A 16,114-nucleotide genomic window follows, 5' to 3' on the forward strand; every position below is an offset into this window, starting at 1 on the left:
CGGAAGACTAATGTTATTGTACATAGACTGTTACCCTGCCAGCCCTTCCTCACAGATTTGCTTTCTCTCTCTGTCCCTCTTCCCCTGCGACCTCTTCCCCTTTTACCCCTTTCATCTCTTCCTTCTCTTTCGCTTTCTTCTTCTGTCTTCGGACTCTGCTGACTGTTTGCTCAGGTGGACAGTGACACCATTTGGAATGAGCTACACTCGTCCGGTGCTGCACGCATGGCTGTTGGCTGTGTCATCGAGCTGGCTTCCAAAGTGGCCTCAGGAGAGCTGAAGGTGAGGTCTGGGTTGCATTAAGTGTGGGAAATCCAGAGAAGAAACTGAAACAGAGTTGTTGTTATGTGGGAATTGTGGGGAGTGTGGCGTGGTAATAAAAGGAAGGGCAGAAGGAAGAGGGTAGAGATGGCCACTAAGGTGTGATAATAACTCATCTGTAGGCAGGGAGTAGCTCATCCTGCTGTCAGGGCCTTCTTCTGCCTGAGAACACTCTGCAGTCAGGGCCCACTGGTGTGCATTTAAGAGCACAGAGATAATAAGCAAAGCTATGGTTCAGGTTAAAAATACCTTTAGTATATACATGTCCGTCATACCATCCTGAGATTCTCTTTTGAGGCAATTTTAAAAATATGATTACTGAGAAGCGTGTATAAGCTCAGAATACCACCCAGAGAGAGGGAGGCAGAGAAAGGTAAATACCAGACGGGAAGGATTGGGAGGAAGAAGGAAATTGTTGATTAGAAGGGTAATGATCCAGAGTGTGTTTTTCCATGAAAGAACTTAAAAAATGAGCTATGCTTTATTGTTCTTTTCTTTTTATGGTCTCTTCTTTTCTACATCGTATGAAAAGAACAATGTCCAAACCCCAGCGTTTCCCAGTCTAAACAATTTATAAAAGCTAGAGACCTGACAGACGTTGACATTTTATTTGGTATTTTAACAGTGCTATTTAAAGGTATGCCATGTGCATCTTGAATGCAGTTACCCCAATAAACTTTGTTGGTGTTAACACGGCCTTTTAATGCACTAGTTCACACACTTCATGACGCAATCTGGGTCGTGATTGATTCGGTATTTTTAGCAATTGTGGGGCTTAGGGAAATGTATTATGACCAATAACATATGCACTGTGAGTTTTGTGAAACCAAGATAAAATGTAATTAGGATTACTTTTCTTTATGTCTAGTGAATTTTTATTCGATTACATGGGACTCTTCCAGTTGTGATTAAAAATGTGGAGTAGGAATGTGCACTTCACAATGCAACGTTTGTCCAAGAAGTCTTTACTCTTAACTCTTTAAAGAGTCAGAGCCTACGGAAATATACTTTTGATAGGGTGAGCTCTATTTAAAAAGTAGATGTGCCTGTATATATTTGACATAAGTAGTATTAGGACATTGCTCATCTCAGGGGATATATGGGGTCATTAATGTGGTGCTTACTCTTCAGTCTTTACCTTTGAAAATGAGAAAATAAAAAGAGGAAAGGAATCAGCCTGTGGAGAGGTTTTGGCTATCTCCCAGTAGAACTTGAGGAAAAATTCTTCCTATTTGAGTGCTTGTGTTGTACTTGCACTACTGCAATAAATTAACACTTTAAAAGAAAATTTGAACATCTTATTTTAAAAAGAATCCAAATGGCAGAAATCAGCCAGGCCACAATATTATAATTTTAAAGATTATGCTGACACAGCTCTTTGATAACAAAGATAATTATTATGTTAGCTTTCACAATTTCTAATTGTTTTAAGTTTGTGTAAGTTTAAGCAATAATTCAGAAACCTTCTCAAGTAGAATGCCCACATGTTTCAGTCATCAGAAACATCATTATTAGCTTCACTGTGTGCAGAATTGCCAAATATATGCACGAAGATAGTTGAATAAAAACATAATTCCATGTTTAGAAGTTATCCATTTAAAATAGCCAGTTCCAAACAATGTGTCAACAACACATAGTATGGGCATGCTGACCACCAGCTGTAGTAACATCAGGTATTTATATTAAGAACAAGGATTGGTACAAATTTCTTCCCTTCCTCTGGTTAAGGAATCAGCAGGCATGGTTTAAAAAGAAAAGAAAACAGTAAAAAAAAAAAAAAAAAAAAAAGAAAAGAAAAAAGAAAAGCCAGCCTAAGAATCAAGAAATCTTAGTCCAGGTTCCACCACTTGCATAGTGTGTCATTTGTGGCAAATCTGTAACTTTTCTGGGGCTCAATTTCTTGTTCTGCACAATCATCTAGGTGGAATTGATAATATTGAAGGTCATCCATGTCACTGGCATTTTGAGCTATTTGCAAATGAAAAGTGGATATGAATCTCAATTATAACACTATGGCATCCCGAGTGGTAGATATTCTGAAATTTCAATTTGCTTTGATGAACATTCCAGATTGTGCAGCTGGGTTATCTTTCTGATTGCCAAGTCCATTGTAAAAGTCCAAGATAGGCAGAATCATAACAGAGGCACTGGTACTATGCTGACAGGTCAAGAGACTGAAGCCCTGGGTTGCTAATAATTTGGGTAAGGCTACAGAGATGCCATGGGGGAAAAGTAGAACTCACAAATGATTTGGAGCCATAGTAAAGAACATGTGTAACTGAGGTAGACAGCCATGTTTGTGGACCGCTATTCAACAACCACAAAAACTACCCAGTGCCTACGTGTCCCAGACTCAAATATGATGGGGCTGATATACCTGCAGGCCAGGAGCATTATTACTCATGGTTTGTGGATTCGATTCATTCAGAACTTGGAAGAAAATAGGGAAGTTTATTCAAGGACACTGGTAAGTAATAAGAAATGTGAAAAGAAAAGACTTGAGCATTTTGTTATTCATTTTTCTGCATCTACATTCAGTTCTCACATATTCTATCCCATTCTCCCAGTAAATCAACATTTAATTAAATAACATTGGCATGTTACGATACCACATCGTATGAGATTGCACTAATTTTTCTTGGAAAATAGAGTAAAATTAAGAACTTTATTTGAAATATGATGTGCCTGGATATAGTGTGGAAATGAGAGATGAGAGCTAGCTAGAGGAGGTCTCTGAGATCACAGAGGATGAGGATCTAAAAGATAAGAAATGTGCATAAACAAAGAAAATGCCAGAAAAAATTGTATGACTTGGAAATTTTGTTTGATGCTGAACTTGACCATGGCTAACCTCCTAACTTTTGATAGGTCCTTTCCTTTCTTCCCCCAGGGGATATTGATGAGCTGAAGGAATTAGAAGAATGAACCAGGCACAGGGGGTGGGTTTCCTGTTAATGCTTAAATAGAACATGTGCAGCAAACTGTATCAGCAAATTGGTATATTTTTTGGCACAGCATAGACCTGCTCAGTGGAGCTCAGTGAAAATCATGGGGACTTTCAGACTTTCCAAGTTTTTGTTTGTTTGTTTGTTTTGTTTTTTAATTATGCTTTAAGTTTTAGGGTACATGTGCACATTGTGCAGGTTAGTTACATATGTATACATGTGCCATGCTGGTGCGCTGCACCCACTAACTAGTCATCTAGCATTAGGTATATCTCCCAATGCTATCCCTCCCCCCACCCCCCTCCCCTACATTTTTAAAAATACATAAGAAGGAATTCCTCAAATTTACAGATATTCAAATTGGCTATTTCTCAGATTCTCTTAAAAAGGAACAAAAATATTCTGAAATTGTTGGCGTGTTTGGTATATTGGAAATCATAATTGGAAGAATAATTATCTCAAAATGGTTTTATTGTTTTATAGGACATTTTAGAAAGTATGTCAAAGACATAGAAATAGCTCTAAAAGGTGAACATTTTGTAATCATAAATAAAAAAGGATTGATATTTATTGAAATTTAATATAAAGATTCACTTTGGTGTTCTTTTGACAATGCTACCATGTCTTCATAAAATAGTCAAAATTGCTTTTAGCTTCTGGACATATTTATCAAAACAAACAAAAACAAAAAAAATCCTAAACACCTGGTTATCTGAGTGATGGATGAATTTGAGCGTATACTGAATGAATATGAGTTTGAGTGTGTATTATGATGTCATGTTGCTAATAATAACTGCTACTCATTGAGTGCCTTCTATAGGCAGCCAGTTTATATGTAATTTACTATTATTCTCACAATGTACCCTTGAAGTAAGTACAGGACACTGGCTCGAAGACATTAAGTAACCTTTTAAGATCCTGCAGATAGGTTAATAAATAATAAAATATGTAAATCTGATAATCCTCTGTTTTCTTTCAACCACTCTATCAGGACATTCTTTTACAGATAGCACAAATATACATTTTAAAAAGGGGCTAAAACTATTTTAAGTAAGCAAAATTTTATCTTTTTTATTATTATAAAACATTTGAGACATACAAAAAGACAAGAAGTTACATTCTTACCTAACAAAATATAATAATAAAATAAATACCCACGAACTCCTCATCCAATTTAAGAATTGAACTTTGCTCACAATATTAAAATTCTCTCAGTACTTATCTCATTCCTATATTTTAAAACCAGATAGTCATTAATCTATTATATTTTTTAAAATTATGGCCCTGCGCAGTGGTTCATGCCTGTAATCCCAGCACTTTGGGAGGCTGAGGCGGGTGGATGACTTGAGGTCTGGTGTTCAAGACCAGCCTGGCCAACATGGCAAAACTCCGTGCTCACTAAAAATACAAAAAATTAGCCAGGTGTGTTGGCAGGCACCTGTAATCCCAGCTATGTGGGAGGCTGAGACATGAGAATCGCTTGAACCCAGGAGGCAGAGGTTACAGTGAGCCGAGATTGCACTGCTATACTCCAGCCTGGGTGGCAGAGTGAGACTCCATCTCAGAAAAAAAAAAAAATTCCTTTCGTCTTGTTAATAGCTTTAAACATGCTTTTTGCTTTATAAAAATGGAACCTTATCGAATATATTCTTCTTCAGCATATTTCCCCTAAAAGGTATATTATGAGGATTTATCCATGTGGAGATATATATATATATATATGAATGATTAATTCATTTTCATTGCTATAAAATATTCCCTTTGCACCATAATTTATATATTTATTCTTCTGCAAGACATTGTAGTTGTTTCCAGGTTTTTGCTTTTTTGAATAATGCTATATGAACACCCTTGAACATGGCTGCTCTTTCACTAGAGTATAACAAAGAGTAAAACAGTCCTCTCCTAGGCTACTTTCACAATAAATTTCAGGAGGTAATGCCAAGTGGAATTCCAAAGTCATTTTACCACAGTGACATCAGCAAAGTGTCAGTCTAAGAGTTCAAAAATTCTTTTCTCCATAAAAACAACGATAAAACAGGCAAAATGCGTCAGGATGAAATTTTTCAAAACTCAGGAAAGTAATCAAAGTCTTCCAACAACTCAGGAAGCATGTTTCAAAAAACAAACCAGCTGAATTTTGGTGAGCACAGAGAGGTTTGTGGTGTTTTAACTCATCGTATTTCCATCTTCCCCTTTCTAGGTCCATGGTAGCCTTACCAAATCACAGCCTGCATTCTTAGCATAAACTAGTAACTTGTCAACCTCTGATGGGGAGATAAGGGAGTGGATAATGGAACTGGAACTCCTTCAAAGCCTCAATCCTAGAGAATTGTCATTATTTGACCTGTCCAGTGCTTCCCTGCATAACTTACTTGCAAGGCTTTATTTGGCTTCATGAGGTTTTCACACAGTGTGAAAGCCTTTTTCTTAGAAGTATTTGTTGTGAAAAATTAGTGGCGATCACTCAACTTTATGGCTGCTTGAGGTGGTGGATAACAATGGGGCAAACAATAGGTTAGCCGAAAGCATCAAAGAAAACCTGAGGAATGTGCATAAGGACTATGAAAAGCCACATCAGATTCCTAAGAATCTAGAAAGCCACATGTATGATAGGGCTATATGCATACTCAGGTTTGTGTTCCTACTCAGGAAAGACCTGAAAAGGCCCTAAGCTCTTATCTCAAACTGATTTTGAGGCTCTGTTCAAACAGGAAGTGAAGGTCCAGGTAGGGTTGTCAGCTGCCTGGCTAAATATTTAAAATGTGCCCTAACACACACACACACACACACACACACACACACACACACACACACACACACATACACACACAGAGCCCCTCGGCAAAGGCTGGGGGAGTGCTGGTTTTAAGCATTAAAAGAAATATATGTATCCAATCATTGACTGACCACTAAGCTAACAATGCAAAGACTTCAGTAGCATATAAAACATAGAACACAGATTTTACACAACTATTTCAGAAAAGTCACTAAGAAAATGACAATAACAAAAAGGAACAACAACAAATCCTGGAAAGAGGTGAGAATATGACTTCTAGTTTTGCCATACTGTTTTGTTTAAAATGTCCAGTTTTCCACAGAAATGTTTGAGACAAGCAAAGAAACAAGAAAGAATGCCCCACACAGAGGAAAAACAAATCAGTCAATAATAACTGTCCCTGAGTTAGCTCAGTTATCAGACTTACTAGACAAAAACTAAGCTAGATATTTTTAATAATTTAAAGAAGTAAGTTAAGCCATGTCTAAAGATTGTATGAGGATGTATGACTCTATAAACAGAATACTAATAAAGACACAGACATTGTTAAAATAAAAGAACCAAGGAAAATTCCGGATTTGAAAAATACGATAACTTAAAAGAAAAATTTACTAGAAGGGCTTAGTAGAAATGTGAGCAGGCAGATGAAAATGTCAGCAAACCTGAAGATATCTAGTCTGAAGACCAGGAAGAAAAGAGAATGAAGAAAAATGAACAGAGTTTCAAAGGTCTGTAGGACATGATCAAATGTACCAACATATGCATAATAAGTTTCAGAGAAGAAAAGAGAAAGGGGAAGAAAGAATATTTGAAGAAATTATGGCTGAATATTCCCCAAATTCAATAAAAACATTAATCAACATATTCATGAAGCTCAGTGCTCCAACTAGGATAAACTCAGAGATCCACACCTAGACACACCATAATGAAACCATTGAAATCCAATGATGAGAAAAAAATCTTAAAAACAGCAAAAGAGAAGCAACTCATCACCTCCAAAAATCCTCAATAAAATCAACAACTTAGGTCTCATCATAATCTGTGTAGGCCAGAAGGCAGTGGGATGACATCATCAAAGTGCTGAAAGAAAAAGACCATCACCAAGTATTCTATGTCCAACAAATCTGTCCTTCAAAAATGATGGTGAATTTAATACATGCTCTGTTTTACCCCATTAGTCCATTCACCTATCTCGGAATCAGTACCACATACTACTCATTACTTCAACTTTATAAGAGGTCTTGACTATCTGATAGGAAAAATTTTTTCACTTTCTTATTCTTCCTCACTAGATCTTGACATTTTCTTTGTTTTTAAATGTATAGTTTAAACTCACCTTGTCATTTTGCATGAAACATTCCATGAGAGGTTTTTTTGCATTGAATCTACAGATGAGTTTGACAATAATTAACATTTTTAGATGATTGAGTCTATTTGTTTCTGAGCATATGTTTACATTTATTTATACTTTCTTTGAAGTTTCTTAATCAAGTTTTATAATTTCTTCTTGGGCAAGGGATGGCGGTGCATGCCTGTAATCCCAGCACTTAAGGAGGCTGAAGTGGGTGGATTACTTGAGCTCAGGAGTTTGAGACCTGCCTGGACGATATGGCAAAACCCTGTCTCTACAAAAAATACAAAAATTAGCCAGGTGGGGTGGCATGTACCTGTTGTCCCAGCTACTCAGGATGCTGAGATGGGAGGATTGCTTGAGCCCGGGAAGTCAAAGCTGCAGTGAGCCAAGATCGTGCTGTCTCATTCCAGCCTGGAAGACAGAGCAAGGCCTTGTTTCAAAATAATAATAATAATAATAATTTCTCCAAAGACAAAAAATATATATATGTAGGTAATTCGTGTTTTTGAAAAGAATTTTAGTGGCATCTTATTACAATTACATTCTCTGTTCTGATGTACAAAGGGGCTGTTTATTTTTTGCTAATTGTACATCATTATTATTGCAAAACTAGTAATAATTTATAAGTCATTTGGGGTTTCTTTCTCATATCATCTGCAAATAATGACAGTTTTATTTCTTTTTTTCCAATAATTATGCCATTTTAAAATTTGTATTTCCTTATTACATGGGCTAAAATCTCTGATATAATGCTGAAGACAATTGAACATGGTGAGTATTCTTGTGTCTTTCTAGATTATCTGTTTCACCATTAAATATTATGTTTACTACAGGCTATTGTAAATATTTTATATTTTGTGGAAGAAATTACCTTTCATTTCTACTTTTCTAAGAATTTTCTTTCTCCTGTGAGAGAATTTTACATTGTATGAAATGTTTTATAGGTGGCTATTGGTATTATGAAGTGAATTGTATTTAATTTCTTAATGCGATAAGTTATATTAATTAAATATTAAAAATTTTTTGTATTCTTGAGATAAATCTACCTTGGTTATGATTTATTATCATTGTTATGCATTTCCACATTTGGTTTGCTAATAATATTTTGGTTGGAATTTTTGCATATATGTTCATTAATGAAATTGGTCTGTAATTCTTACAAAGACCCGTCAATCTAGTGCATCAGGGCTTCATAAAGTGAATATGAGACTGTCTCTATATTTCTCTACTTTAGAGTAATAGTTCGGTAAAATTAGGAAATTTGTTTTTTCAACGTTTGGTAAAACTTTCCTCTAAAGTCATAGAGCCTTGTTATTTAGGAAGATTTGTAACTACTGATTCAAATTCTTTCATTATTATGAAACTATTTGGAATTTGTATTTCTTTTTGAGTCAATTTAGGAGTGTTGTATTTTTTCTTGACATTTACATATTGGAGCCAAATTTTCAAAATTACTCATATGAATCCGTTCCTAATATCCTCTTTTAACACTTCAATGTTTGCAGGAGCTTTAGCAATATATCTTTTTCATTATCATACCGCTTATTTTTCCTCTTTTTCTTGATCAATTCTGTCAGAAGTTTGACAATTCTCTAATTCCTGTAGAGCAAACTTTGGCCTTTGTAGATGTCATATATTTTATGAATTTCTTCTATTTTTATTATTTATTTTATTTGGGGGAAGGTCATATATTTCTTTTAATAATTTCTTAAATTATTTAGCTCATTATTTTACAACCTGTAGTCTTTTCTACTTATTAGAGCTATAAAAAACACCGCATATTCTCACTCATAGGTGGGAATTGAACAATGAGATCACATGGACACAGGAAGGGGAATATCACACTATGGGGACTGTGGTGGGGAGGGGGGAGTGGGGAGGGATAGCATTGGGAGATATACCTAATGCTAGATGATGAGTTAGTGGGTGCAGCGTACCAGCATGGCACATGTATACATATGTAACTAACGTGCACAATGTGCACATGTACCCTAAAACTTAAAGTATAATAAAAAAATAAAAATAAAAAAAAAATAAAAAAAATTTTTTTCTTTAAGTACTATTTGAGTTACATGCTGTTTTCTATAAAGAATTCTCAAGAGTTTAGTTTTTAAAATGTCTTATTTCCATTATCTCCTTTTTTGAGCCATTAGTTTATTAAATGTGTATTTTTAAATTTCCAAACGTGTGAGTGTTTTTGTCACAATTTTTGTTATTGACTCAATTTAAATATAAGACATTCATAAAATTTGATCTGTATCATACTAGTTCTTGGAAGTTTATGAGACCCGCTTTATTGACAAGTGTTCTTGCTATTTGTAAAATGTTCTTTGTGTGCTTAAATAGAATTGGCATCCACATATTATTGAGTGTAATGTTTTATATGTCCATTAGCACAAGCTTATTAATTGTTTTGTTAAAATAGTCCATATTTGGCTGCAGGATTTTTGCAAGATTCTATAATGGCTATTTAAAAATGTGGTGTTAAAGTTTCCAAATATCATGATAGATTTTTTATCTTTATGGAACTGTTAATTTTTGCTTTAGATATTTAAAAACTCTGTTATTAGGTACAGTAAAATTAAGACTATTATATGCTTATAAATCCTTTATTAATATTTAATAATTATCTTAAGTAAATATTTTTATCCTCAATTATATTTATGATATTAATATAGCAAAAATAGCTTTTTTTCTTTTCTGGTATTTTCCTGGCTTATCATTTACCATTCCTTTACTTTCAGACTTTCTCTTTATTACATACTAGGTCTATCTCTTATAAACAGCATGCCTGGATTTGTTTTCTAATATGACTGTGTATTTTAATTGGGGAGTTCAATTCACTTATATGTGTTATGATTTATAATATACTGAAACATATCTCTATCATCTTATTTTGTTTTTTCTTTTTGTTCCATTATTGGTTTGTCCCCTTACTTTCACCCACCCCTTGCTTTATTTTTAATTGAATTAGTTTATTTTTTCTCTATGTGACCTCTTTTTTCAGAAAATGCACACTTTTTTCCTATTATTTTAGTAACTACCTTTAAACATTTAACCTATTTATAACACATCCTAAACTTCACTATGTTTTTTTCCCACCAACAATACAAGAACTTTATGTTTTCTTTCTATTTTAAAGCAATAGTCCTGTCCTAACTTACATGCTTAGGACTTTAGTTGTATTTATAAAAGACTAGTATCGCTGATGAGTTATGATTGTACTGTTTTAACCATCAGTGTTTCTCTATACTTGCTCGCTATTTACCATTTTTCTTATCACCATTTTTGATTGTATCTGAAACCTCTGTTCTGGGATTGTTTTCTTTCTTCCAGGACATTTTTTCGGATTTTCCTTACTGACGGTTTCTCAGTTTTTATTTATCTATGATGTCTTTTACCCTCATTCTTGAAAGACAGTTTTGCTAAGTACACAGTTCAAAGTTGACAGTTTCTCTCAGCACTTTAAATATCTTCTGTGCTTTTCTGGCTTCCAATTTTGTTGAGGAAAAATCAGCTGATAGTCTGATGATCATTTCTTGTAGATTTTCTATTTTTTTTATCTTGGATTTCTTTTAATGTCTTCTTTTTGGATTTGTTATACTGTATCTTGCTTGCCATGTATTTTTAGTGGATTTTACTCAGTCAAGTTGTTTAAAATATATACGTATTAGGAAAATCAAAATTTAATGCAGCCAGTCAATGATATTTTGTGATATATCCCTTGCAATAGGCTGCAAGCAACCTTGCTGATTTCAATAATCATTGATTAATTTATTTTTTAAAAAAACATGTTTCAAGTACCTATCATATGCCAGAAACTACTATAAATACTGAAAATACTGTGGTGATCCAGACAGGGAAATTAGGTTTCCTACTGAAGAGCAATGATAAAGAGATAAATAAATAGACATATGATACAAGTTCATGTGAAAATGTGTTATGGATAAAAGTAAAGGATGAAAGAGAGCTAGAGGAAGACTGAGCAAGAAGGCTAGCTCTGTTAGCTTATCAGAAAGCTTTACTGATAAGGAGAGATTTGTGCTGAGTGAATTAAGGGAAGAATTATGTAGATATGTGGGGAAAGAATATTCCACACGGGAAGAAAAGCAAATACAGAAGCTCTCTCAGGGTGGGGCAAATAAGCAGGTCTTGACATGTTTAAGAGACTTCAAGGCCTGAGCATCTGAAAGTGAGATGAGGTTAGAGAGAAAGTCAAGTGCTACATGATGGGATGCATGTGCACGTCCACCCTCACACATACACACAAACACGCTGTGGTTCATACACACGTATGCATACGTAAATAATATTAAAAATGAAGGGTCTATTTCTAATAGGGCATAAGGATAGCGACGGTGGTAAGTGCTGATTGTGAATAAGGAAAGCTGCATTGCATTTCATATACATTTTGCCACACATTTGGCCTTTCTTAAAATGTTATATTGCTGTCTACCCTAAAATGGTTCAACAAATAAGGTATGCATTGAAATACCTGTGTTGACTCCAATTATGACCAAATCCTAAACTGTGGACAATGGATATTTACCATGCATACTATATATTGCTTCAGTGAATTCCTTAAAACAGCCAAAGAAGACTGCAGTTATCTTACCTAATCCAGTTCACATTACAAAAGACTAGAGAACATAGATGTGATTGATGGAAGATTCTTTTCTTTTCTTTTTTATTGAGACATGGTCTCACTCTGTCACCCAGGCTGGTGTGCAGGGGCGTAATCTCTGCTCACTGCAACCTCTGCTTCCCAGGCTTAAGTGATTCTCCAGCCTCAGCCCCCTGAGTAGCTGGGACTACAGGTGCCTGCCATCACGCCTGGCTAATTTTTTGTATTTTTTGAAGAGATGGTGTTTTGCCACGTTGCCCACGCTGGTCGTGAACTCCTGAGCTCAAAAAGATCTGCCTGCCTCGGCCTCCCGAAGTGCTGGGATTACAGACATGAGCCACTGCGCCTGGCCCAGTGGAAGATTCTTAAAAGGAATTTAAGTATTCTGACTATCCTGCTCAGTTCCCTTCCTAAGCTTTGGTCCCACTTAAACTAAATGTGCAAGAGAAGGGGAAGGACAATAAGGAAATCACTCATGTCCACAAACAGGAGGAGTAGCTTTTCAGTCTTTAACTTGTTGCATGTTGAGCTATAGGAATTTGTAGGTTCACTTTAGACTGTTACCAGAGTGGGGTAGGACGTTCACTAGAAGGCCTGATAAATGTGTCAGGAGTTTGAGAGCTTATGTAAAGATCGAGGAATACTCAGGCTTGTCACCTGGAGAAGAGATAAGTGGAGAGCTGGCTGAACGTGCCCATGTGGATAGGTCCAAGAGAGAGAAGTCAGCAGCTGCACAGATGCAAAAACCGTTGGTGGGGCAAGGATTTTTCCCCCTGCGGGCCAGTGGACACTGGGCAGAAGCCAATTTTAATCATGAAAGGATTTCACCAACAATGGTTGCCTGCAAGGGAAAAGCCACCAGTAGAATGAGACTGGAGGCAAGTGAAAGAGCTGATGAAGGCCTGCAAGGTCAGCCAGTGAGTGCATGACGCATCTCAGTGAACTTAGCAGATACAGGTCACTGACAGTGGACCTGAGAGTGTTCCCATTCATAAGGAACAGTGTTTGGATGTCTGCTGTGACTGAAGGCCTTTGAAGAACCCAGAGAGATCACCAACTTGCATTGCTAATCCAGTCTTTATGATTTTTCCTTCTTCCCAGTCTCCAGAGCTGTAGGATCTGTAAAGTAAGCAGGAAGGAAGTGGAGTAAGAAGGAAAAAATATAAACTATAAATTATATAGCCTCCTCTCCCCAACACACAGAGATGTACACATCACATTTGCCCACTGCTGGTCCCTGATCCTGTGGGTCAGCTGAGGAGTTGGGGAAGCTTCAAATAAAATGTGACATTAAAGTTTTCAATGAGGCCGAACTGGACTTTTTAACATCTAAAAATGAGACTATTTCTATAGTAAAAGTAACTGAAAAGCTGTGGAATACATCAGATAAAAACTAAAGAAAGACTAGGGCTTGGAGAAAAATAATCCCACTTCCATTTCACCCCATTCAATATATCAGTGCATTATTAACTTTCTATTGCTGCTATAACAAATTACCCCAAATTTAGTGGCTTAAAACAATGCAAATTTATTCTTTTCAGTCCTGGAAGTCTTTTGACAGGACTCAATGGGCAAAATCAAGATGTCAGCAGGACTACATTCCTTCCTTATTCAGGGGATGGCAGAATTCCTTTACTTGTGGTTGTGAGACTTGGGTCTCCATTTTCTTGCTAGCTGTCAGCTGCAGGCTGCCCTTAGCTCCTAGAGTACTCTCCCCATTCTTTGTACCTCTACATCTCAGAGCCACCAATATGGCATGGAATCCTCATGTTGTCATTTTTCTAACCCTTTCTGTCATTATGTCTCTCTGTGACCACGGTTGGAAAAGGCTCTATGCTTTTAAGGATGCATGTAATTATGATATTAGCTGTGCTCTTAGATGGTCTTCATTATATGAAAATACATTTATTATATACCTAATTTGTTGGGAATTTTATTCAGGAAAGGATGCTGAATTTTGTCAAATGCTTTTTCTGCATCTATTGAGAGGATCATATGATTTTTATCCTTCATCCTGTTACTGTGTTATATCACGTTTATTGATTTGCATATATTGAAACAACCTTGCAACTTAGGGATAAATCCCACTTTATCATAATGTGCTTTCAATTTGGTTTGCTAGTATTTTGATTTTTACATCCATGTTCATCCGGGATATTGGCCTGTAGTTTTCTTGTTTTGCAGTGTCCCGGCCTGGTTTGGGTATCAGAGTAATGCTTCCCTCATAAAATTAGTTAGAAATGCTCCCTTCTTTTTTAATTTTTGAAAGGGTTTGAGAAGTATTTGCATTAATTCTTTAAATGTTTGGTAGAATTTACCAATGAAGCTTTTTGGTCCTGGGTTTTACTTTGTTGGGATTTTTAAATTTTTGATTCAATCTCCTTGCTGTTGCCTGCTTCAGATTTTCTGTTTCTTCATGAAGACTCTGTTTCTCAGCAGGATATATGTGGCTAGGAATTTATCTGTGTCTGTAGGTTATCCAATCTGTTGGCATACAGTTATTCATAGTCTTTTATGATCCTTTTTATTTCTGTGGTATCAGTTGTTAAGTCTTGTTCAATTCTGATTTTATTTGAGTCTGATATCTTTTTTTATTAGTTAATCTAGTCAAAGGATTGTCATTTCATTCATCTTGTCTGAAACCAACTGTTTTGTTGACCTTTTCTAATTTTTAATGTTTTTATTTCATTTATTTCTGCTGTAATCTTTATTATTTCCTTCTTTGTGCTAACTTTGGGCTTAGTTTACTCTTCTTTTTTTTAGTTATTTGTAAAGGTTTGTTGTTTATTTGAGATCTTTCTTTTTTGGTACTGTAGGCATTTATTGCTATAAACTTCTTTCCTAGAACTGCTTTTGCTGCATCCCTTGTTTTGGCATATTGTGTGTTCATTTTCATTTTGATTAATTTTTTATTTATGTTTGTTTTCTTATTTGACCCATTGGTTTCCCAGAAATATGTTGCTTAATTTTCACATATTTGTGAATTTTCCAATTTTCCTCTGGTTATTGATTCCTAGTTTCATACTATTGTGGTCAGAAAAGATACTTGGTGTGATTTCAGTCTTCATAAATCTGTTAAGACTTGTTTTGTGACCTAATGTGTAACCTGTCCTGGAGAATGTTCTGTGTGCACTGGAGGAGAATGTGTATTCTGCTGCTGCTAGATGGAATGTTCTCCATCTGTCTTTTATGTCCATTTGATCTGTAGTGTTTTTCAAGTCCACTGTTTTCTTATTGATTCTTTTTTTGTGGATGATCTATTCTGTAAGATCAGTAACAAGATAATCTTGCTACTTCTTGAGATCATGTTTGGAGATTCTATCAGGGAAGTGCAGCTACTTGTATACCCTTGATCAAAGAATGGTACTCCTCTATTGAGGAACGTCATCCTCTTCAACTAAGTGCTCAGCTTCAGGAGAAAAGCACGTGAAGCAGTGAAGGAGGAAGGGGATCTCTGCATAGCCAGTGATCTGCCAAATCAACCCTGGTGATGAATGAGTTGACAGATGTTGCAGTCAGATTGCTTTCACATACCAATCTTTCTATTGCTATCCAATATTGTACTGCAAGCCTAGTTAGAGAAATTAGACAAGAAAAAGAAGTGAAAGGCATCCAAATTAGAAAGAAAGTAGTAAAATTGTCTCTGTTTGAATACGACATAGTTCTATGTATAGAAAACCCTAAAGACTCACCAAAATACTGTTAGAACTAATAAATTTGGGAAAGTTATAGGATACAAATCACCTACAAAAATCAGTAGTGTTTCAATATACTAACAATGAACTGTCCAAAAAAAAATCCCACTTACAATAGCTACAGAAAATACTTAGAAAAAAATTAAACCAAGGAGATAAAAAATTTGCATACTGAAAACTATAAAACATTGATGGGAGAAATTTTGAAAGACTTGAATAAATGGAATGATATCCCATGTTCATGGACTGGAAGAATTAACATTGGTAAAATATACAAGATAATCTATGGATTCAATTCAATCCTATCAAAACTTCAATGACATTTTTCACAGAAAGAGAAAAAAAATCCTAAAATTCATATGGAACCAAAAAAGACCCTGAATAGCCAAAGTAATA

General features: G+C 35.5%; 1 protein-coding gene across 14 annotated transcripts in view; it reads left to right on the forward strand.

Annotated features, from left to right (window-relative positions):
- Positions 1 to 16,114, forward strand: part of HDAC9 (histone deacetylase 9) — a 911,762-nt gene that overhangs the window by 701,749 nt on the left and 193,899 nt on the right. For all 14 annotated transcript variants that reach the window (XM_034963758.4, XM_034963753.3, XM_055115739.2 and 11 more), the window contains one exon: positions 175 to 282. In XM_034963758.4, the coding sequence (XP_034819649.1) occupies positions 175 to 282 (108 nt within the window). The remainder of the gene's footprint in view (positions 1 to 174; positions 283 to 16,114) is intronic.

Source organism: Pan paniscus, chromosome 6 (assembly GCF_029289425.2).
Source record: "Pan paniscus chromosome 6, NHGRI_mPanPan1-v2.0_pri, whole genome shotgun sequence".
NCBI lineage: Eukaryota > Metazoa > Chordata > Mammalia > Primates > Hominidae > Pan > Pan paniscus.